General features: G+C 34.7%; 2 protein-coding genes across 2 annotated transcripts; both read left to right on the top strand.

Moving 5' to 3' along the window:
* The first annotated feature begins 1727 nt into the window (after positions 1-1727).
* Positions 1728-11988, top strand: LOC306880521 (NF-kappa-B inhibitor epsilon-like). Its single transcript, XM_079434082.1, has 6 exons — positions 1728-2263; positions 6090-6192; positions 8583-8793; positions 10142-10230; positions 10311-10559; positions 11535-11988. Exons 1-6 carry the CDS (start codon positions 1953-1955, stop codon positions 11598-11600), a joined length of 1029 nt encoding a protein of 342 aa, XP_079290208.1. The 5' UTR covers positions 1728-1952; the 3' UTR covers positions 11601-11988.
* A 2234-nt stretch (positions 11989-14222) lies between these two features.
* LOC306880517 (adenosine 3'-phospho 5'-phosphosulfate transporter 1-like) lies at positions 14223-23423 on the top strand. Its single transcript, XM_079434077.1, has 5 exons — positions 14223-14452; positions 15485-15675; positions 16401-16561; positions 17957-18235; positions 21958-23423. Exons 1-5 carry the CDS (start codon positions 14433-14435, stop codon positions 22612-22614), a joined length of 1308 nt encoding a protein of 435 aa, XP_079290203.1. The 5' UTR covers positions 14223-14432; the 3' UTR covers positions 22615-23423.
* The last annotated feature ends 932 nt before the right edge of the window (positions 23424-24355 follow it).

Here is a 24355-nt window from a genome sequence, read left to right as displayed (position 1 = left end):
TGCTGAGGATCCTGTACCTAACCTTGACTTCATGAGGTTTCATATTTCTCATATAAACGTGTTTTAGTTCTCCCACTATGATACTCAATTTAATTAACTGTTACATTTCTGTTATTTATTTATATACTATGGGTTCTATAATTATTAAATCATTTTTTAAAGCATACATTTTGTTTGTATTTTTCAGCACAATATTTTGCATGCTCCTGTTTATCACCATAATCATTATACAGAATAATGCTTATTTTAAAATGTATTTTTGTTATACATTTTATAATTGATTTTATTCTATTTATTTTATCAAAATAAAATGACATTTATTTGTATTGTCAGCAGAATATCAGCCTATTAATAATACCCAGTTTACATGTTCCCATTCATCTCATAAATAGAATAAAAAAATCTCATTCTGAAGATTTAATTTTATATTTATATAATTTTATTAACAAAAACATGTATTTTATCCTCTTAATAATAGCCGATTTGTATGTTCCCTTTCATCAACTTATATTAATATAATTAATGTATTTTATAATATTTTATATTTGATCAAAAACTATTTGATTTGTATTTTTCAGCAGAATATTAACCTAGGCTATTAATAATAGCCTCTTTGCATTTTCTTTTTCCCCACACTGCATGTATTAGTCCATTCACAAATAACAATAAAATTATTAGCATGCTTTTCAGTCATGTAGTTTGTTCGAAATGCTTAATATATTTTCTTTTCTTCTGCTCAACAGTCTTGTCATCATGCCCCTGTTGATTTCCTCTTTCTGACGTCATAATCAAGGGTCTGACGTCATAATCAACTGGTTTAAACTGTATCTCTTACAGTCTTATCTTTACTGTTCATCACATACGATTTTATTTTCAAAACGTCATTGATTAATGAAAAGACTTGTGATAAACGTTATTTGACCTTTCAAATGTGAAAAGATGTACTTCAACCTTCAGCAGAAGTTTTCTCCAGTATTATATCATTTTGTCGATATCTGTCAGATCATTTGTGATGAACTATTCAATCATACAGGCATGATACACAATTTAAAGATAGGCTACAGCGCCACCTTTTGTTATTGTTGGTAATGACAGCATTGCAGATAAAATATTAAATCTTATGTGCATGTGTAATGAATGCTTGTACTTCGTTTAGACATTCAGAACAAGTTATTAGTAGTATCTAATATGCAAAACATGGTGGTATAAGAAACACCAACAATAAGAAAGCCTATAGTTTCACAGCCTGCTATTGTTTTATTTTTCTCAGACAGAAAAAACAATCAGGCAATGCATCAATATATGAACCAAAATTCTGCATTTTTATTTGATAAAACTCAATTAGCCTATCTAAAAATGCATCATGAGACTCTTTCTCTCTCTATATATATATGAAGAAATGTGTCCGGATATTTAGGCTATATTTTTATTTTTCCATGACCATTCTAAACATTTGATGAATTTCATGTGATTCTGTGGACATGTGCAATCCTGGGAAACCCATGCATGTCCAGATTGAAGTTGTTGCAATTAGGGGTTTAAATGAAGGATTTTATAAAGCGTGTCGGATCAAGTCACAGGTGTTGGGAGTCCAAATAAGGAACAGGTCTGTAGTTGAGGTCTTTCAGGAGATTCCAGGCTGTGTTTGGATTGGACTGTAATGATATGGGTTTGCCACTCCCTGTGGGGAATTCCCACTGTAGCCGGATTGAAAGCGCTCTGACTCCGCCTACGGTGCGGTTCACATTACCGCCAGCACAGTTCACAGTAGTTTCATTACCGTGTAGAGTTTAGCTCAACCTGATGTTAAAAAGCCATTTGCGTCTGGAGTATCTGAGGCGGTGGTGGGATGAGAAACAAAAGCGAATGTGTCTGGTGTCATAATGTCACGGTGATTTTGCGTTTTTACATCGCTACATTTCTATATTGACGATCCGCATCAAAGCTTCGAAATGGCACGAAGCGGCGGCGAGAAACAAGGCAAACTCGATTTCGACGAAAGTCGGATTGACTCCGGAATCGACTCGTACAAATCCATATCCAGAGAACAGGACGGGAGTTCAGACAGCTCTGAGGATAAAGATAAAAGCTGCGCTACAGACGAGAGACTGGACTCTGCTTACGTCTCTTCATCGCTGACCGTGGACAGTTTGGGGGATTTAATCGAGAAATGCAGCATTTCTGAATGTGAACGCGCGACGGACTGTGAATACAATGAAGAGGAAGTCACTTTCTTAACCACTGTTACAGAAGATGGAGACACGTACGTTTATAAAACTCCCCTTCATTGATAAGTTCCCATGCATCGCCTGATTGCGGTTCAAATGTCTTTTGATGTATAAATATGGGCTTTTTGTGAGTTTAATTAACGCGCTTTAAGCAATAAGGAACCCTTCATAGACGCGCGCGCCGCGGACTAATATTATACAGCACCTTTCCCTGTGGTGTGTGTAGGCGCTGCACAGTGATTCGCTAACAGGTGTTTCGTTAATTAGTCCTAAAATATTTATTAATTGAAATAGTTAAGCTAAATACATGTTCATCATTTTACTGTTGCCCCCATTAGATCAATATTTTGACTGCATTGCAACATTCTGTTATGCCAGGGACTATATTTTCTAGCGGAAGAATGGAACTTTGAACTGAAAAATTGCGTATTTTTAGTATTTAAAAAATGCATTCATTTTATAAAACCAATAATGCGCTTTAACACGTGTTTTGTGAACATAATCAAGCTCAAAGGGGTTGCAGATACACACGTAGGCCTATCTTGTTGCTTAATTTTACTCCAAAACAATGCAATGATTTTGGTGCCATAGCCAAAATGTCTAGAAGCAGACAAAGAAGGAAGGTGTGCATTCTAAAAAAATGTCTAAATTTGATGCATGTTAAGTCATAACGGGATAAAATAAGTTAACCGTTTTGTTTTTCAGCTAACAGGCTTCTTTAGTGTCATTTAATCCAGGAACTCATTCTTAATGTGATTTCAATTCATATTCAAAACAAAATGGACTCTTTGCAGTTTATAATGCTAGGCTGATGGCATGGAGATGAATGGTGTTCAGAAAGTGTGCAGGATGTTGCTTCAACCCTTTACTCGCATGTAATGGCCTAGATTTAGTTTTGCAAGGCATTAAATGTTCATTCACCACATGTTAGGTTGTCAAACAGAGAGGACAGGAAGTCTTTGGGAATCTGGCACTGTGTAAAAAGTGGATGAGAGAAACGATGAAGTCTGTAGTATGAGTTTTCATGGAGGACTTCATAAATAAGGCCCATATAACTGGTAACAAAGATGGCTTTGAATAATATTTGAATAATAACCTACAATGCACTTCATTCATTTTGAAGTGCAAGTGCAAACAAATGAAGGAGCTCAATTTGAAATGCACATTAATTTTAGCAAATAAATGCATTTATTTGAATTGGGGACTATATTAAAATGGATTATTCTTTTAAAAAATGGTCAAAGCTATTGGTAGACAAGAAACTAAAGTTGATGAATTTTACAGCCTGTTTTAGTTTGCGCAGTGACACATTCTCATGAAGTTTTGATTAAGTAGCAGGCTTTTCGGTTTAAACACTACAGTCAGTTAACAGACGTCTAGAAACTGGATCTGCTGTTTATGGCGCATGAGAAGAAGAAAGCAGAAGTATGCAGACAAGCAGTGGAATTCCCCTCGTTGGGTCAGAAAGCACGTTGTGATGGCAGCTTTTTGGAAAGTGCAAAGCTTTTGTTGAACGTGCTTTTAATACTTATTTACCCCAAAAGCACGTCAAACATGTTCATGCAAGCAGTGACCTTTAGACCAGATCGTGGTTCAACCTGTAACGTACATGTTCAAAAACATACGCAAACATTCACCGCACAAGTGGGCACGTACACACAGTCTGGCTAATAGCCTGTTTTCATTTCTGCATTGGTTTTCACAGTGACAAACCAGGATGTAAATACAGTTGTTATTTTGAGAACATCTTGCATCTTGAATCATAGTGGCCTGCTAAGGTTTACCTTTGGCCTGCTTTTGTTGCTGTTGCAAGAAAAAAACCTCCTTTGTCTTTTCCCTGAATGTCATCAGAGTAAAGGAGATGCTTCTAAAGAAATGCCAATGGCTGTATGAAATCCCCAGGACAACCATTTACAAACATTTCCAAGAGTTTTTATCAAAATAACTTAAGTTCTCCTTAGTGCACGCTGTCACGGTGGGCTCTCTTAAATAAGGCCCATATAAATGGAACTAAAATGATGTCTTTGAGTAATATCTGAACAATCTGAATAATAATTAACACATCTCTTCATTGCTGTTGCAGTGCTGGGTAGATTACACGATGAATTACACATTAGGTAATGTAGTCTGACTACTTTTTGATTACTTTTAGGTTACTAACGCATTTATTGCATAGACTTGAATATGATTGTTTACTTTTGATTTAAAAGGAAAAGACAGAAAATGTTTCATCCTTTGTTATCGATATCATGAAATGCATTACATGTTACATTATAGCAGGGTTTCCCAAACTCGGGTTTATGAAAAATCTTAAAAATCCCTGTATTACATGAAGACTTCCAATATTAATAATTAGTGAAGGTCACTGGATATGTTGAAGACATGGCATTACACAGCTATGCAATGGCAGTGTTTAGTAATTATTAGTCATGTATTTAATTGGTAGGTTAATTTAGAAGAAAAAAAACTGAGGTGCATCAATAAATTAGAAGTAATTTACTGCCATTGTGCATAATATGTAATCCATAAAAAGTAACCGTAATCTGATTATCAGCATTTTAAAATGTAAAATAATCTAATTGAGTACATCCTTTTTTTTTAGGAATCTGATTACATAATCCAGATTCCATGTAAACCGTTACTACCCAGCACAGTACAAGTGCAAGCTTAATTTTAAACGCACATTTATTTTGTTGGGAAATTAATTGGGAATTTGCTACAGCAGTTTGGTGATTACATTTTGCTTGGCTATCAGAAGGCTTGAGATATTGTGCACAAGTCATATGCACTATACAGTACAGCCCCAGTCCTCGTCCACTTTCACTATGTGGGAAAAGAGCAGCGTGAACACTCTTCAAAATCTCTCCTTTGGTGTTTCACAGAACAAGGTCACTACTAGGTGGAATAAATGATGTCCGAATTTTCTTTTTAGGTGAACTGAGCCTGTTAATTTCATATGCAGCAAAACGATATGATTCATGATCGATTTACCACAATCTGACTGATGACACACTGAAGTTGTGCTCACATTATTTACATGCTGAAACCACTCGCTTCTACCTGCTTCCTTCTGGCTTACTGTAATAGTGAAGACTAGGTTATCGCATGTGGGAAAGTAGCCGAGAAATCACACACCTGCGAGGAAATACGGCAACCAGAGGATGGGAAAAAGAGATAATGAGTGTGCATTAATTTATGTTCCTGCATACATCATTTACTGGTTCTGTTTGTGACTCATCTGAGAGCGAATGGATTTGTTTCATGCAACCAGCCAAAAACATGCCTAGGTCATATTTTAATCTAAAAGAGAGAGAGGATATTTTGCATAAAGAAAATAAAGTCTGTTTTTAGGACACTTGATCATGTTAATGAAAAGCTGTCCGTCCTTATGCAAAATGAAATCTTTTTTTCGGATGAAATGTGACCTGGACCTGTTTTCTTGAGATTCACTCAACTGCAGATCCCTCACTTCATTTGCAACATTTCGATTTTTATGTCTTCACATCTCATCTGTGTTTTAAATCAGCTGCACTGTCATTTTTGTAGGGTTTTAGTAACCAAAGCAGCTCCCTCTGAAGGGTTTTTATCATTCGATAGCAAGACTATCTTATAATGCACAAAAGTTCCAGTGTTGCGCAATGGCTGAATGCGTCTGGCAGTGACATACACTTTTGTGTGGCGTATTTCTCAGTATCGTTCGCCCTATTTTTTTTCCATCACATTGTGAAATGTGCTGCTTTTAGACTGCGGTTTGCTTGATAGTTCCTTCCCCTAACTTTTGGCTCTGCTTCAGCTTTTAACCAGCGTTTAACTGGCATTTAACCAGCAACTTTTTTTTGTTTGATTGTTTGTGTTTTCTAGGATTCTCCATTTGGCCATAATCCACGAAGACGAATATTTTGCACGCCAATTGATAGAACTGTTTCCTGCAGATCTGATGGATATTCAGAACAACTTGTATCAGGTATCATGTTAAGAATCTATTGCATAACACATTTAGCTGCATTCAGCCTCTGTTTCAATTGTTATTTTGAAATTTGGGGTTTATCCGGTGACAACAGACGAGGGGTTTTCTGAAGAAACCCCCTACGCAGACTATATAGTTAGAAGAGCGAAATTAACCATTTATTGACTTTTTGGTAGCATTTTGGTAGAAGGAAGCTGTGGCCAAGTCAGACTGATTAATATTCACAGTCATGGAAACCTGGAAATATCAATGAATTACCCTCTAAAGCTGTGTTAACCATTCAAGGTGTGATGTAACATCTAAAATAACCATAGGTGATTATTGTGATTACTCACAAATTCACCATGGAAAGTGGTGATGCACCTCTGGAATATCTGTAGTTGGACGCATGGACGTAACTTTCACATTATAATACATCATTTTTGGGGAAAGAACATGATTATGTTCTTGCTTTGAAGAAAAAAGAAACATTAAGGGGTTTTCTTTATTAAAAATGCATGCATCAGAGAGTTCAAACTGTGATTTTCAGCCTTGGAAATGATTAAAATCTCACTGGAATAGGATTACAAATGTTTCTTGTGCTCTGTTCCAATATATTTTCTCAGAAATCATGAATCATCACTAGACATTGTGGATCTTATCTAAAAATGTGACCCTTTTTTTGCTAAAAATATTCTATTAGTTAATATTAACATTGATTAATTTGTCTAGTTTTAGATTACAGTCAATTTGAAATCAAAATCAGCCCTGCTTATCGTCAATGATTCACCAGTATGTGTTATTCAGAAAAAGAAAATGTCGTAATCCTTCATCAAATGTAATAACTTGCTCCGCCTAAAGAAACAACTTCCCTTTTCTGGAAAGGGAAACCCCCCGCATCCAATCGATTCCCGACGGATAAAAATCCCACCATCTTTTCCCTCATTAAATATCCTGTTTAGGCCCAAAATGTCACATTATTGAAGTAATATGGGTTGCAAACATTGATGTTAGTTGGGTTTATTAGAGAAGAGGATGTCAGATTCGGGTCAGACGGTCTTAAAGCACATCAGGGTGTGAGTCTAAAGGAAACGCAGCACAAATCTGACAGTCAGCACTTAAAGCTGTGAGTAATACTGGTGTTGCTGCGCTTTTACCAAAAGCCACGTAATCAACTAAGACCAGGCCATTGGACACATTACTCACATGTTTCCTTTTGACACAGTCAGTGTGTTACTCCCAGATTGAGTAAACCTGTGCATGGTCCCTCTTCTTAGGAACAAGTGAACCCCAGTTGTTATTGTCCTTCTTGGATGTGATTAAATCAAAAGGGTCTGTGGATTAATGGCATTTTACCATGCTCTTGCATACTGTGCACTCTTTCACGGGCTAACTGTCAGATCGAGCATGATGGCCTGAAGCATTGGGGTTGTAATCTTTGCCTTTGAGACACGGGGACCGTCCCCAGACTGCACAAAACCCAACATATCCGGTTGCATTAAAAAATGAAACCATACTTCGGTTCACATGTACCCTTTTGGCACATTGGGTTTATATACATTTTTTTACATAAAAAAAAAAAAAATAGAATAAAAATGTAATAATAAATAAAAGTGTGTGTGTATATGCACACATACACGCGCACACACATATTATTTAAATAATAAAATAATGATTAAAATTATATTTTACGATTATTAAAACATAAATATATTCTACTAATTAGTGCTGTCAAATGATTAATACAAAATAAAGGTTTTTATTTGCTTAATGTGTGTGTACTGTATATTTATTTTGTATATATAAACACACATGCATGTATATATTATATATCTATTTATTTATAATATAAATTATATGAATAAATATAGACATGTAAATATTTTCAAAATATATACTGTGTGTGTGTGTGTGTGTGTATTTATATATACATAATAAATACACACCGAACACACGCAAACAAAAACTTTTTTTAATGCAATTAATCATTTGACAGCACTTATACTAATTTATACATTGTAATATACACATTAAAATAATTGCAAGTAATTATATAATTAAATTACGGTAATTATTTTAATATGCATATAGCTTAATGATAAATGGATAATTTTAATCCCAAAATAGTATGATTTAATAAAAATAATTCACACATTGTGTAACTGTAATTATTTAATATAAATTTAAAATGTATTTTAAAACACACACACAGACACACACAATTTATTTATTTAAATTATACAATTGAATATCTTTTCTAAAATATATCAATAGTTATTACTATTTTGTCATTCCAGAAAAACACTATATGTCCAGGATCAGATCTGTTTTCATGTGGCCGTGCAATGTTTTTGTCATTAGCCAGGATGCTCCTACATAACTTGCTAACTTAATTCTGCTGTCTGTAGACGCCGTTGCATCTGGCCACGTACTTGAACCAGCCCACCGTAGTGAAGGGCCTTGTAGAGAAGAGGGTCTCGCTGGAGCTCCAGGACCAGGAGGGAAACACCCCTCTCCATGTGGCGTGTGAGCACGGATTCTGGGATTGTGCCAATGAGATGATCCTCAAAGCCTCGCCCAGCAAACTCGCCAACGTGCTGGAAGCCCAGAACTGGAGAGGTGAGAGTCATCATAGTCATCAGTGAACTGAACAAACCTCTACTGGGTGTCTCAGAGTATTAAAGCTGAGGGTGTAAATGGTCCTGCAGCCTTTGTGCTCCAGACATGACTGATTCCTCAAATCCTATGTTTTGTTGTAGCAACTGCATAGCATAGCAACATGCTCAAAGCACCCTAGCAAGTGCACTGTAGCCTAACATCTATTTTTGTGTTTTTCTGACGTGTATATTGGGAAGAGTCATCTTGAGAAAAGCAGTCACACTTCTGTGACGTCGGTTCCTTCGCTTGTGTTGATTCTGACTGGATCACGAGGGTTTTTTAGTGAACAGAAACAGTCGTGTCAGAACAAGGAAGTTGGCAGCAAAAAGTGCCCTGGAGTTTTTCCCTGTTGTCATGAACTTCCAGTATCAGCGTTTTATAACTTCATCATTCAGTTTTCTCTTCATGTCAACTGCGGTTTCATTTTAGGAAGTGTGTTCTGACTACTTTTTAGATTACTACTTTTATTAAACTTACTCTATTGATAAAAAAGCAAAGAGAAGAAATATATTACAGTTTTGGGTATCAACGTCATAATGTGCATTAAACATTACACCAGGGTTTCCCAAACTGGGCTTAAAAAGAGCTGCAGTGGGTTTGAGAGTTTATTAAAAATCATAATGTAAAATATGAATGATTTACGCACTTGAACACTACAAATATAAATATTTGCAAAATATTAAGTTCCTCAGAAATATTTCAAGTAAATATTTTATTTTAAAGGGTTTGGCTGGAAAAAAAGAAAGGAAAGGAAGGAAACTTAAAAGAGAAAAAATGTAATCCGTTACTCCCCAGCATTTGAATATTTATGTAGCGTATATGTTTCTGACATCAGACTCTCTATCTATCTTATCTATGACCCCTGGACCACAAAAGCAGTCATAAGGGTCAAATTTTTTGAAATAGAGGTTTATACATCATCTGAAGCTGAATAAATAAGCTTTCCTTTGATGTATGGTTATGATCGGACAATATTTGGCTGAGATGCACCTTTTTGAAAATCTGGAATCTGAGGGTGGAAAAAAATCAAAATATTGAGAAAATCACCTTTTAAAGTTGTCCAAATGAAGTTCTTAGCAATGCATATTACTAATCAAATTAAGTTTTATTTACGGTAGGAAATGTACAAAATATCTTCATGGAACATGATCTTGACTTAATATCCTAATGATTTTTGGCATAAAAGAAAAATTGACCCATACAATGTCTCATTGGCTATTGCTACAAATATACCCATGTTACTTATGACTGGGTCCAGAGACACATATTAATGGAGGTGTATAATATTCCCTCTGATGTTATTGTGCAGGTCTGACGTGTCTCCACGTGGCCACGCTGCACAAGCATCACCGTCTCCTGCGGCTGCTGATGAAGAGCGGTGTGGATCTGAACATCCAGGTGAGCTGCTGCAGCCGGTCTGTTGTATGAAGTGAAAGCCTTCGGTCTCGTGACCAAACGTCTGCCTGGTTTCTCCTCAGGAGGGTACAAGCGGGAAGACGGCGTTACATGTGGCGGTGGAGCTGCACGATCTGCCGGCGGTGAACCTGCTGCTCAACAAAGGGGCCGATGTAGACGCCGCCATGTTCAATGGCTGCACCGCGCTGCATCTGGCCGTGGGCCGGCAGGACGCCGCCATCGCCAACCTCCTGTGCCAGGCTGGAGCCGACAAGATGATCAGAAACATGGAGGACGAGACGGCCCTGGATCTAGCCGACGGCAACGATGATGTAAGGAGACCGAAATTACATTATTATCTAACAAGAAAGCTTAAGTTTAACAAAATCTTCAAAATCAGACAGGAGATTGTGCCTCTTTCAGTCTCAACCAACTCTATATCAGTGCTGTTGTTAATTAAAACTAAAACTGTTAAAAACTCTTTTTTCGCTGAAATTAAATCTAAATATTAGATGAAAAACTTTGAAATGTTGCTTTGAAAAAATTATGACAAAAAGAAGCTTCTAAAACTAAATTTGGATCCGAGTAAACTTAGTTTTCTAATGTTTAAGCTTTTATTTTTAACATTTGGTATGTTTGATTCTTATATATATATATACATACACACACGTGTTATTATTAATATAAATGATTATTAATTATATCGTAGTATTATGTGCAATACCGTAGCATTTCATACTGTTTTATAAATATTTTAAAAATTAACCTAGCCAAATTAAAGTTGAAGTGCCAAAGTACTCATAACTAAAATGACTAAATAGTACTTCATATTTGATAAAGCTAAAGAGAAATGTTTAACAACAACAAAAACTAATAAAGATGACAAAAGCACATAACGCATCTCAAAATACTGCATAACATGTTCAAAAAGACTCTAGAAACTAATTGAAATAAGTTGAAATACTAAAACAACTGAAATAAAATTAAAGCTAAATAAAATGAGAAAGCACAAAACAAAATTACTAAAATTAAAACTGAAAATATAAAAATAAGTGAAGTGTATAAATAATACTAATGTTGTTTATAATGTCTTGCATAATGAGCGATATATTGTTGATTATTAGTGTGCATGATGTGCAACCAATACATCCCAACCGATTTGATTGAATTCAGGCTTTTATCAAGTCTAACTGACCCTGTGCACTGTCATTGTTTTACTGTGCATGTCATGATGACTGTAAAGCAGCATACAGTAATTGCATTTGCTTGCTAAGCTGTGGTCACTGTTTCTCCTTTTGCTCTTGCAGATTTTGGCCTTGTTCCCCTTCGACGACATTCAGATCATGGGCAGGACTGTCATGAACTTCTCCTGAACATGTCAGCGGCATGTTCTTCATTTTTTTAAAAAACTGATCTGAAGTTGCAGGACTCTGGTCTTAATGATGTACAGCTTTTGGAAATGTCTGCATGTAACCTCATCTATTTATGTCCAGTGGAGATCAGACCGGTTGATTTGTGCCGCAGTAACAGCTTGGAGTCATGTGGTCGGGACATGCGGACCTAACTCATATTGTATGTAGTCTGTTGAAAAACCTTCAGGTCAAACAACACAAATGCATTCTGGTTTATAATTAGCGTTATTTGATGTTTTGTAGCAATACAGTGCTGGTGTAAATGAGATGAGCAAATGAAACACTGCTTTGCAAACGTGTTTTCCAAAAAAACAGGTCATAGTGCCAATAAAAGTAGTTTTTATATTTACGTGCAGAGTATTCTTTCTACTAAGAATGCAAGTGCTTTACGAGACCTTTTTTTAAATTATTTGGGTCCCATGAACACCTGCCAGCAACTATGATGTTTACTTCACAACCATATCATTCACATTTTGGTTTTCAATGTTAAACCCTACACTGTAAAAAGTGATAAGTTGACTTAACATAAAAATATGAGGAAAGCCCTTGACTTAAAATGATCAAGTAAATAATAATTAAATTAAGTGAATTGTCAGGTTGGATGGAAGTGATCCTGTGGCTCTGCTGAGGCACTATTGAGTCTTCAGCTCGTCTGTATTGTTGGATCGACTGTTTCTCATCTTTCTCTTGAAAATATCCCATAGATACCATATGAGGTTCAGGTCAGGCTTGTCCTCTGGCCAATCAAGCACAGTAATATCATGGTCAGCAAAGCACTTGGAAGTGTTTTTGGCAGTGTGGGCAGGTGTTAAACTCATGCTGGAAAAGGAAATCAGCATCTCCATAAAGCTTGTCAGCAGATGGAAGCATAAAGTGCTCCAGAATCTCCTGGTGGAGGGCTGCATTGACTCTGGACTTGATAAAACACAGTGGACCAACACCAGCAGACGTCACGGCACCCCAAATCATCACCGACACTGAAACTTCACACTGGACTTCAAGCAGCTTGGATTCTGTGCCTCTCCACTCTTCCTCCAGACTCCAGACCTTGATTTCCAAATGAAATGCAAAATTTAAATTTATCTGAAAAGAGGACTTTGGACCACTGAGCAACAGTCCAGTTCTTTTTCTCCACAGCCCAGGTAAGACGCTTCTGACGTTGTCTCTGGTTCAGAAGTGGCTTGGTAGCCCTTTTCCTGAAGACGTCTGAGCGTGGTGACTCTTGATGCACTGACTCCAGCTTCAGTCCACTCCTTGTGAAGCTCTCCCAAGTGTTTGAATCAGCTTTGCTTGACAGTATTCTCAAGCTTGCGGTCATCCCTGTTGCTTGCGCTCCTTTTCCAGCCACACCTTTCAGTAATGACCCTCTGTGACTTACCCTCTTTGTGGAGGGCGTCAATGTTCATCTTCTGGATCATTGTCAAGTCAGCAGTCTTCTCCATTTTTGTGGTTTCAAAGAATAAGAGATACCCTGTATTTATACTGTAGAGATGGTCGTTTAATGAAACTCAAAAATGTTGGAAATTCTAATATTTTGAGATACTGATTTTTGACTTTCATGAGCTGTAAGCTCTAATCATCAAAATTAAAACAAAAAAACGTTTGAAATGTCTTACTTTACATGTAATGAATCTAAAATGCATGAAAGTTTCACTTTTTGAAATGTTACAAGAAATGCATTTTTTGACATGTACCTGTATATTCATTAAAATATGACTATACTGTATGATTGCAATTGTATATGGTGACTAAATATATAAATAAATGCATATTTTAGAATAAAAATGTAATTATCAAAAATGTATACATATATTTTTTTTACAATATTTGATACTTCTAAATATTTTTGTTAATTAATTTGTTTCTAATATGACACTATATGAATGAGAAAATGGCTTACAAATAATCAATTAATAAAAATTATTAAAAAAAGCAGTAGTTAAGACTAAATGTATATCCTTGTAAATTTACAGTCCTCTAATATTTTTAACATGAATTTATGCATTCAAGTGTTACAATAAAATATGCAATATTGCAACTTTCATACAATATTATGAATATAACAATTAAAATTAAAACACAAAATATAGAAACAACTAAATGCAAAATGTAATTGTGTATCGTAGTAAATTTACAATCTTCTAATGTTTCAAAATTTTATTTTTAATATTTGGGGACAAAATACATACTATTAAAATGTTTTAGTTTTACATTAAAACGTGCAAAAGTTTATATATACTTTTAAAAATCACAGAGAAGCAGATATTATTATAATATATGTATTTCCAAAAATATATTCGCTAACCGTTTGCAGTGTCGCCAGACAACAGAGGGGCGCTACACATTCCAGCGCATTGAGAATCTGCGCCGAGTAAATTACAAATTAAAAGTCCCTCACGAAGCATAATGAATCCCCCGCCCACAATTAACCCAAGGACATTTTACTCTCTGCACTGTGTCAACATGACTGTTAGACAATAAAACCTTCAAATATTTACCGAGGCCTCGTAACACTAAATCCAAGAGGAAACTATACGGATATGTGAAGGCGTGTCTTCTTTTCGAAACCGGAAGCGCTGCAGTGTGTGTTAACACGTCAGTCCAGATGAACTCATGAATGGAGCAGGCCGAGAAGTTTTAGCTCAGAAACACTCGGGATTTGTCCGGATCCTGGTTGTTGATGGTTTAATTCCTGTCCGAAGGCTTCAGCGATACATGTTCGGTGCAGGAGCCCGTCTGGAGAAGTCTCTCAGCGGCTGTTTTAGGGAGTTTTGAAGCTGCTGCTGCTGGAAAATGCCTCTGTTTCCATGGAGGTACAGAAACATCACGATAGCACTTAAATATAACATCTCTGACGACAAAGTCGCCTTTAATGCAACATTTCAGACATTTCATGAAGCATTTCACAGTTAGAATCGTTTGAGTTTAAATAATTCATATCTTCTGCATGCTTTTGTATATTTTTATATTCCTGTTCATCAAAGAATCTTGAAAAAAATAACCATTAATAATAATTTTGCTGCAAATCAGAATATTAGAATGATTTCTGAAGATCACGTGACACTGAAGACTGCAGTAATGATGCTGAAAATTCAGCTTTGATCACAGGAATAAATTACATTTCACAATATATTCATATAGAAAACAGCTGTTTTAAATTGTAAAAAATATTTCATGTTTTTACAGTATTTTTGATCAAATAAATGCAGCCTTTGTGAGCAGAAGAGACTTCTTTCAGCACATTAGAGATATATATATATATATATATATATATATATATATATATTAATCTTCCTGTTTTTATGTCCAATGTATTATTATTTTTACTATGTATTTATTTACCACCACATATATAGTTGAGCTCCAGTTTTAAGTGATTTAATCTGCTAGAAATGTTAAGAGAGAAAAAAATCAGTATTCGGTAAGCTGGGAGAGTCGTGGAAATTCAGTGGTCAGAAGGTGTGGAAACTCTGAATGAAGTCTTTCAGAGACGCTTGGCAAACACCTTTATGAAGTCTATTAATTGCAAAGCTTTGAATTGACATAGCTGGTCCTGATAGTAGTGGTCTAATGAGAGGTGTCAGGTAACACAGGTGGAATAAGGGTTAGTTTGTGGCGTCCTGAGCTCTGAACACAAAGCCGTTCTGTTGGAATGGGATCAGACCTGCTGGATTCACACGACACACAGGAATGAGTGCTGAATTATGCAGTTACACCTGATTTCTTCTCTAAAGACTCCTGTGTTGCATTTCGAGCAGGTTTGCAGATGCGTGTCAGTTTATGTTTTGGTTCAGTAAAGCTAAGTGGACATGTAGTGAGAGTAATGTATGATATTTTCTCCTCAGTTTGTGTTGGTGTGTGGTGCTGTGTGTTCTGCCGTCTGTGTTTGCTGATGCTGAAGACGCTTCGCTGCTGGGCGGCTGGCAGGACGTGTGGCTCTTCCGCTTGTTCCTCAATGTTTTGGGCTACTCCACCATCATCATCCCCGGATATTTTCTTATCAGCTACTTCAAACGGATCAACTATCTTGAAACAGGTTTGTTGAAGTAACCCACCCTGAGCACACTTACTTGAGTCGTTTCCAGTCAAAAGTTTATTTTTCTCTCTTATGTCCGTTGTGATTTTGTTTTTTCATATTTGTTATTGTTTTCCTAGTTTTGTCCACTACAATTTTTTCCCCACTTATTTTTTGTCCTACTATATTTCTTTCTACCACTATAATTTTTTTACCACTTAAATATTTTTTTCCTAGCTATGTCTACTATATTTTTTATTTTTTGCTGCTTATTTTTCCTACTTATGTCAGAAATTACCTGTTTTTTTTGTAATTTGTCTGCCATAATTAATTTTTTTCCCCCATGTATGTCCCCTGTAATTTTTCCTACATTTTTTAAATATTTGTATTTTTCCAATTTATGTACACTATAATATTTTTTTTTTTACCTCTTCTTGTTTTCCAAGTTATGTCCACTATATATACATATTTATTATTTCCACTTATTTTTTCTTACTTATGTCCACTATAATTTTATACAAGGCTGCTTGCATCAAAACGGTCATAATTTATACTTTCACCACCATTTTCCATTCTCTCTCCGTTAAGCAATAAGTTAGTATTTCGACCTGAACATGGTTTAAAGTCATCAACACAATATTTAATGTATGCATTATCGTAGCAGCAGCTCCTGTGTTCAGAAACTGACAGATTACAGAAAGTATTTGTCAAACCTGATCCTTGACACACTGCTGATGTTTCTGTAGGTCGTGGGCTTTGTTTTCCTGTCATAAAGACGTGTGTGTTTGGGAATGAATCTAAGACTGGACTGCTGGATGATGCTTCACCTGCGGCCAGGAACGAGTCTGAATCCAGTTCATCTGCTCGACAGGCCGTCAAACTCATCTTCTGTGCTGCTGGACTTCAGGTTATACATTCATTTCACACCACACCGGATCATTATGGTTTCAAAGAACAAGAGATACCCCGAATTTATACTGTAGAGATGGTCATTTATTGAAACTCAAATGTAAATATTCTAATATTTTGAGATACTGATTTTTGACTTTCATGAGCTGTAAGGTCAAATCATCAAAATTAAAACAAACAAACTTTTGAAATGTCTTACTTTACATGTAATGAATCTAAAATATATATGAAAGTTTAACTTTTTGAAAAGTTATAAAAAATGCAGTTTTTCACAAATATTTTGACATGTACCTGTATATTCATTAAAATATTACTATACTGTATGATTGCAATTGTATATGGTGACTAAATATATAAATAAATGCCTATTTTAGAATAAAAAATGTAATATTTTTATCAAAAATGTATAAATATATTTGATACTTATACATATTTTTGTTACATTAATTTTTTTCTAATATGACACTATATGATTATTGATAAAATGGCTTCCAAATAATCAATTAATAAAAATTATGATTATATAATTTTTTTATTTTAATTCAAAGGTTTTTAATTCATTTAATTTATTTTTAATTTATTTTTTGCTTTTCAGTAATGAAAATAAATTTTTACGGTATGCATTACAATATTTTTTGAGTTTTTTTATTTAAATAGTATTTTTTGATTGTCATTTTATTATTTTTAATGTGTGCACAAGTTAATATTCTTCATGTGTTCAATAATATCTACTATATATATATATATATATATATATATATATATATATATATATATATATATATATATATATATATATATATATATATATATATATATATATATATATATATATATATATATATTTAGATTTAGTTTTTCATCTAACTATTTACACAAGTTAACAGTCTTCACGTGTTCTCAATATCTACAATATCTATTTTTAAAATTATTTTGTAGTTTCATTAAAATCACAATGAAGGCAGTATGACATTCTATCTATTATTTTTCTTCACTTTTAAAATTATTTTATTTAATTAAAATCACCATGAAGCCAATACAGCATATTTAACCAATGATGATAAAAAATACTTTTTGAAAAATACAGTTTAAGTAATATATCTTTTTTGCAGGAAAGTTTTGTTTTTTTTAAGTTACTTTTTTTTTTTGTGTGTAGTTGTTTTTGTAATTCCCATTTTTCTCAGTGTTAATTCTCATTATATTCCCACTACTATAATTGTAGTTTTTTTTAAAATGTAAATAATATTAAGAAGTTATATTATTTTTAATACGGTGTGCACAAGTTAAGAATTTTTCATTGTTTTCTTCATTGAACTCTTTGCACAAATGAATAGTCTTTTAATAGTCATGTGTTCTCAATAATATCTACATATATCTTTTTGCTCTCGTGCAGGCGTCGTACCTGACGTGGGGTGTTCTTCAGGAGCGGGTGATGACGCGCTCGTACGGTGCGACCGAGGTGGAAGGCAGCGGCGAGCGCTTCAAAGACTCTCAGTTTCTGGTGTTCATGAACCGGATCCTGGCGCTGACGGTGTCCGGTCTGTGGTGCGTCCTGTTCAAACAGCCCCGTCACGGTGCGCCCATGTACAAATACTCCTTCGCTTCACTGTCCAACGTCCTTAGCAGCTGGTGCCAGTATGAAGCGCTCAAATACATCAGCTTTCCCACACAGGTACAGCGCTGCATTCTGGGTAAATCAGCTGTATGGTAAAGCAGGTTTATTTTATATAGCACACACTGTCATCATCATAGACAATGGTAATTCAAAGTGGTGTTTGGTGAGGAGTTTTCGACTCAAGGTCTGCATTTAAAGTCACAGCAGAGGTGTTCAGTTGAGATCAGGACTTGTCTTTCTGCAGTCCAGTCAAGTTCTTCCACACTGACTCAAACAATCATGTCTTTCTGAACCGTGTCTTATACACAGAGACACTGTCATGTTAGAATAGAAAAGGGTCCTGTCCAAACTGTTGCTATAAAATTAGAAGCACACAATTCCCTAGAATATCATTATATGCTTAAACATTAAGATTTGTACTCATAGAAACTACTAAAGTAGTCAAACCTGTTCATTAGAAGGGGGTGCCAATACTTTTGGCAATATAGTGTATATCCCTGTGTATAAATCAAATCATGGGTTGCACGATATATCTGTGATCGTATCGGTGATAGACAATATTAGCATTTCTTTGAAATCCAGGTTATCCATGGTTTGTATGTTGAATATATTATAATTTTTATTCCTGGTTTCACTTGTACCAAACATAAAAATTCTGCATTGGAATTTTAGTGTGAATTTATTTAATGAAAAACATAAAATTAAAATAAAATCAATAATATTAATCTTTTCGTTTGTTTATCATTTAAACTGTGTGCACAAGTTAATAGCCTTCATGTTTTCACAATATAAATTTTTAAAATTCTATTATTTTAGATATTTTACAATTATCTACATTTTAATGCTTTAACTTATTTTATTTAATTAAAATCACCACGAAGGAAGTACAGCATATTTTATTTATTCATTAGTTTTAAAATTTTTTAATTATTTAATTAAAATCACAGTGAAGTCAGTACAGCATATTTCATGTATTTATTCATAGTTTTTTTTTAATGATTTTATTATTTAAAATCATCATCACCATGGCAGTATGATATATTTTACAAAATATAAAAATGTAATTAATTTTAATAAATAAAAATTAATAAATATTAAAAATATCTTTCAAATTAAGCCTTATAAATCTCTAATTTCCATCATGACGATTATTGGTAATGTGCATCCCGTATATCAGTCTGTGGTGTCTAGTTTCTGGATATTTGTACGGTGGCCGAGAGAGCTCAACGTGCTGCAACTTCAGAAAACACATGCAAATAGAAAAAGCACCAGCAAATCAAGAAAACATCTTCATCAGTTTAACTGCAAATGCTCACAACACAAACAAATAAAGAAATGTGCAAGTAGCACAGACCACCCCAACAATACAAAAATTAACCATGTTTTTTTTTTTTTTTTTTGCTGTATTGATCACCATTTGCATAACCACAGTTGTACAAATACCACGGTTAAACTATCGTTAGTGTTGTAAATCCATGATTAATTTGTGCATGGTTACCATGGTTTAACTATAGTAACCATTTTTTTTTAATTTATTTTTTTTATATAGTCAATGTATTTATTAACTTTAATAGTAAAACCATAGGCTATGGTTAGTTTTGTAAGGAAAGTTGTAGTTGTTAGGCAGCTTACATACCCTTTCACAGTTACAGTAATTGTGTATATCATCAGCTTATTTAGACCAATAATATATGTGTATGTAAATATATACGATGTACGATATGAATTTTTTTTACCGATAATTACGTCCTTCTCGTGGCCGATACTGATACCGATAAATTAATATTTTTATATTATAATTTTCATATAATCTGCAGTTTGTGCACTCAGGAGAATACAAAATCTAAGATTCACTGATTAAACTGATATTTTAGTAGCTCTGGCCTAACTATAGCAAACATCAGTCCTGACTCTTCAAATGTTTTTTATTTTTTGTGTAAGGCACCACAATACTTTGTAACAGAAATGGTTTAACAGAATTAAGACAGAATTTTTTTTTTACTTACTTTACTTTACTGACTTTAACTATGGTTTATCTGCAATTAACAACAAAATTATATTAAAATATTTCATGCATAGAGAAATGCATCTATTCAACGTTTTTAGTGCACGAGGATGAGAGTCACGTGTTTTCAAATACATTATAAAAAAAAATGCATTGACATTTGTCAGCCTCGAAAAAAATGAAATCAAAAGTGCATGCTCAACAAAAATAAAGTGCATCCTCATACCAAGGTTAAGTCGCAACACCGGTTATCACCGCAGCACCGTCCCTCACTGTCATTTAGATTTTTTTAATAGTAATAAAACTCATTTAGTTCAGTTAGAGAACAGACACTACAATTAAAACTGAACACGGCTGCTCAATGCAGCGCACCAAACGAACGACAGTCGCGCATCACAGATCAGATTTCATTTATCAGGAGAGTAATATGACAAGAGTGAGGTGAAAAACACAAGACGATGGCAGAAGAGTTTCAAAACCAAATGTAAAAGCGCCTGTTTTAAAAATATTTAAAGCCTGTTGACCTGCCGTTTATCTAAGGTGATATTGGAAGGTCTATTTATTTATTTATTTTTTAAACATTCGTTTCCACAGTATTTGCTGATTTTTATTTTATTTAAACTGTGATATTTTTCCCATTATTTTACATCAAGGTGTATGCAGTCCGTGCCTCAAAACGTTCCATCTCACTAATATAAACGCTCTACGTTTTATAGTTATTTGTTCCTCAGTCTTTACTGATGTTCAGTTTTGTTTAGGCCTACCATGCATATTTAAAATTTGTAAGTTATCTGTTATTTTATATTAGGCATATAGCATGGTGCACTTTTATTCGTTTTGTTAATAAAAGTTAGCTATATGTTCTATGTTGTATTTTGTTGTTGCTTGAATTGAATTCAAGCAATTGTTGCCGAATTGCCGTTAATTTAAAAGTGAAAATAAAATACGCACGGTGCTTTTACAAGCTATTTAAAACTGAAGGAATAATAAATATTAATATTGCCCGATAAATATTGTGCATCCCTAAAAAAAAAAATATATATATATATAAGCGCTAAGGAATTGTATGATCAGGATGTTAAACAAAAATCTCCCCTTTCAGAGCAAACATTGATAAATGTGTCCCAGCCATGTTTGTCACTTTGTATTTCCCTTAAACATTTCCGAGGTGGTCTGTGCCTATTTGCAGCGAGTTTCTTTATTTGGTTGTGTTGTGAGCATTTGCAGCGTGTGTGTTGTCAAATTGATGAAGATGTTTTCTTAATGTGCTGGTGTTTTTCATTTGCCGCATGTTGAGCTCTCTCGGTCACTGCACATTTGATCAAATCTTGACATTTGTGACCCTGGAGCACAAAAGCAGTCATAAGTAGCACAGGTATATCTGTAGCAATAGCCAAAAGTACATTGCATGGGTCAAAATGATTGTTTTTTCTTTTATGACAAAAATCATTAGGGTATTAAGTAAAGATCATGTTTCATGAAGATATTTTGTAAATTTCATACCGTAAATATATTTTTGATTAGTAATATGCATTGCTAAAAACTTAATTTGAACTATTTTAAAGGTGATTTTCTCAATATTTAGATTTTTTTGCACCCTCAGATTCCAGATTTTCATATTGTACTATCATAACAAACCATACATCAATGGAAAGATTATTTATTCAGCTGATGTATAAATCTCAATAAGATTCCAGGGTCACATCTTCTTTGAGACATGGGTTTTTGTCACATCGCTGCACAAGATCCGACACCCAATGTGTTTCCGTTGCAGGTTTTGGCCAAGGCCTCTAAGGTGATCCCCGTGATGCTGATGGGCAAGATCGTGTCACACAAGAGCTACGAGTACTGGGAGTACTTGACGGCCATCCTGATCTCGCTGGGCGTCAGCATGTTCCTGCTGTCCAGCTCCACCAGCAAACACCCGTCCACGGTCACCACCTTCTCCGGCGTCATCATCCTCGGCGGATACATAGTCTTCGACAGCTTCACCTCCAACTGGCAAGATAACCTGTTCAAGTACAAGATGTCGTCAGTGCAGATGATGTTCGGTGTCAATCTCTTCTCGTGTCTCTTCACGGTGGGCTCTCTGCTGGAACAGGGCGCCTTCTTCGACTCGCTGGCCTTCATGATGCGGCACTCGGAGTTCACGATGCACGCCATGCTGCTGTCGGTTTGCTCTGCCTTCGGTCAGCTCTTCATCTTCTACACCATCTCGCAGTTCGGCGCGGCTGTCTTCACGATCATCATGACTCTGCGGCAGGCCATCGCCATCCTCTTGTCTTGCTTCCTCTATGGTCACGCCGTCACCCTGGTGGGTGGCTTGGGCGTAGCCGTGGTCTTCTTCGCCCTCTTCCTGCGCATCTACGCCCGCAGCCGCGTGAAGAAGAGCAGCAAGCGGCCCGTGCAGACGCCCGTTCAGAAGGTTTAATCGAGCGCTCGTTCGGATGTGTACAGAAGCCACATTTTCGTGGTTTGTTCGTCTTTTTTTGTTTGCTACAAAACTCTGGGTTTGTATTCCGTAAGGTCGGATGATACAGAAAGGGATTATTCTTTATCTTAAAGGTATAGATCACCCAAAAATGAAAATACTGTCTTTAATTACTCACCCTCGTGTCGCTCCAAACTGGGATCAGTTCAGTTGTGTTGCTGTCTGTGGCAGGGTCTGACAGCTCTCGGATTTCATCAAAATACCTTAATTTGTGTTCCGAAGATGAACGGAGGTCTTACGGGTTGGGAACGACATGAGGGCGAGTAATTAATGACAGAATTTTCACCTTGGGGTGAACTAACACTTTAAAGGGACTGTGATTTTAAATTCTTTTGTGCTTGTGAGAAATGATTTGACGAGCCATTGAGTGAACACAGACTTTGATGGCCTTTGATATCTTTGCAGTTTGGTACTGAAATACGTTCAGTTTTTCTATTTAAAGTTTGCTTTAAGAAGTTGTTTGAGAGGAAAACGAAAAATTGGAGAAGCCTCAGGAGTGTTGGTTTACCCATCGTTCTGTTAGCATCATATCTGGGTCATATTTCACTCCAAAATACAAAGGAAAAGATTTAATGAATAATAAAACACAATAAGAAATAGAAAAGACCATATGGCCTTTTTTTTAAGAACCATTAATTTTTTTGAAAATTACTTTTATTTTTTTTATTTTATTTTTTTTCTTCAAAATGTAAGACTTTTTTATTACTACAATACTATATATAATAAATAAAGCATAATGGTAAAGCATGTTTTCTGCCCAAGAATATTTTTTTTTATATTTTATTACTATACAGTAGTAAGATATTAATTAATAATAAAATTTAATAAATAATGATATTACTTTCATGAAATCTAAGCAAATTTTCATCCCTAATAATAATAATTATTGTTATTAGTTTTTAATATTTTCTTATAGTTATTACAATACAATAATAAAATATTAAAGTAATAATAAAAATAAGACAATGTAAGCTTTAAGAGCATTACATTTTCATTATTTTAATGAAAACTAAAAACATTTTATTACATACAACATATTACAGTATAATAATTAAATATTAATAATAAACCATGAGAAATAAGACGATGAAACCTTTTTTTTTTTTTTGGGAATCATTGAGATTTTTTGTATAAAGACATTTTTTTTCCCCTGAAAAATAAGCACATTTTGAGCTCAAATAACACCCATTATTATTATTATTATATATATATATATATATATTTATTATTATTATTATTATTTTTTTTTGTAGTAGTAGTACAATACAGTAATACAGCTTTATTCATTATTACCGTTAATAGAAACACACTACCACAATATTTTAGATTTTGTATGAAATATGACCTAGACTTCTTGACTTGGTTTTGTGAGATTCCCGTGTCATAAACGGAGATCACACACACAGTCATGAACATCCTTATTGATGCCAGTAATGTATTTGGCAGGTAAATGAAGGTCTTGTTTTGAAGCCTGTTCTCTCACATGTGTGCGGTTGTGTATCTGCCATATCAAACCATAAACTGAGGAATCGGCTTCCCGTAGAAACTTGTACGAGCATTACTAGTGTTTTATATATGACAAACCAACTGATTACTTCGTTTAAAATACTGAGTTCACCTCAGACCTCATGTAAGTGAATCTCATAAAGAAATACCTCGGTCAAAGAAAAATGAAGAAATA

This window comes from Barbus barbus (assembly GCF_936440315.1).
Source record: "Barbus barbus genome assembly, chromosome: 14".
Taxonomy (NCBI): Eukaryota; Metazoa; Chordata; class Actinopteri; order Cypriniformes; family Cyprinidae; genus Barbus; species Barbus barbus.
The sequence above is the reverse complement of the archived record's forward strand: the minus strand, read 5'-3'. Positions and strand labels throughout refer to the sequence as shown.

Excerpts from the sequence above, each read along its gene's own strand:
- LOC306880517 (XM_079434077.1), top strand. The coding sequence starts at position 14,433 with ATGCCTCTGTTTCCATGGAG. Across the intron at positions 14,453-15,484 it reads ATGCCTCTGTTTCCATGGAG|TTTGTGTTGGTGTGTGGTGC; the intron begins GTACAGAAACAT and ends TTTTCTCCTCAG. Across the intron at positions 18,236-21,957 it reads ACATCAGCTTTCCCACACAG|GTTTTGGCCAAGGCCTCTAA; the intron begins GTACAGCGCTGC and ends TTTCCGTTGCAG.
- LOC306880521 (XM_079434082.1), top strand. The coding sequence starts at position 1,953 with ATGGCACGAAGCGGCGGCGAGAAACAAGGCAAACTCGATTTCGACGAA. Across the intron at positions 8,794-10,141 it reads GGAAGCCCAGAACTGGAGAG|GTCTGACGTGTCTCCACGTG; the intron begins GTGAGAGTCATC and ends GTTATTGTGCAG. Across the intron at positions 10,560-11,534 it reads TAGCCGACGGCAACGATGAT|ATTTTGGCCTTGTTCCCCTT; the intron begins GTAAGGAGACCG and ends TTGCTCTTGCAG.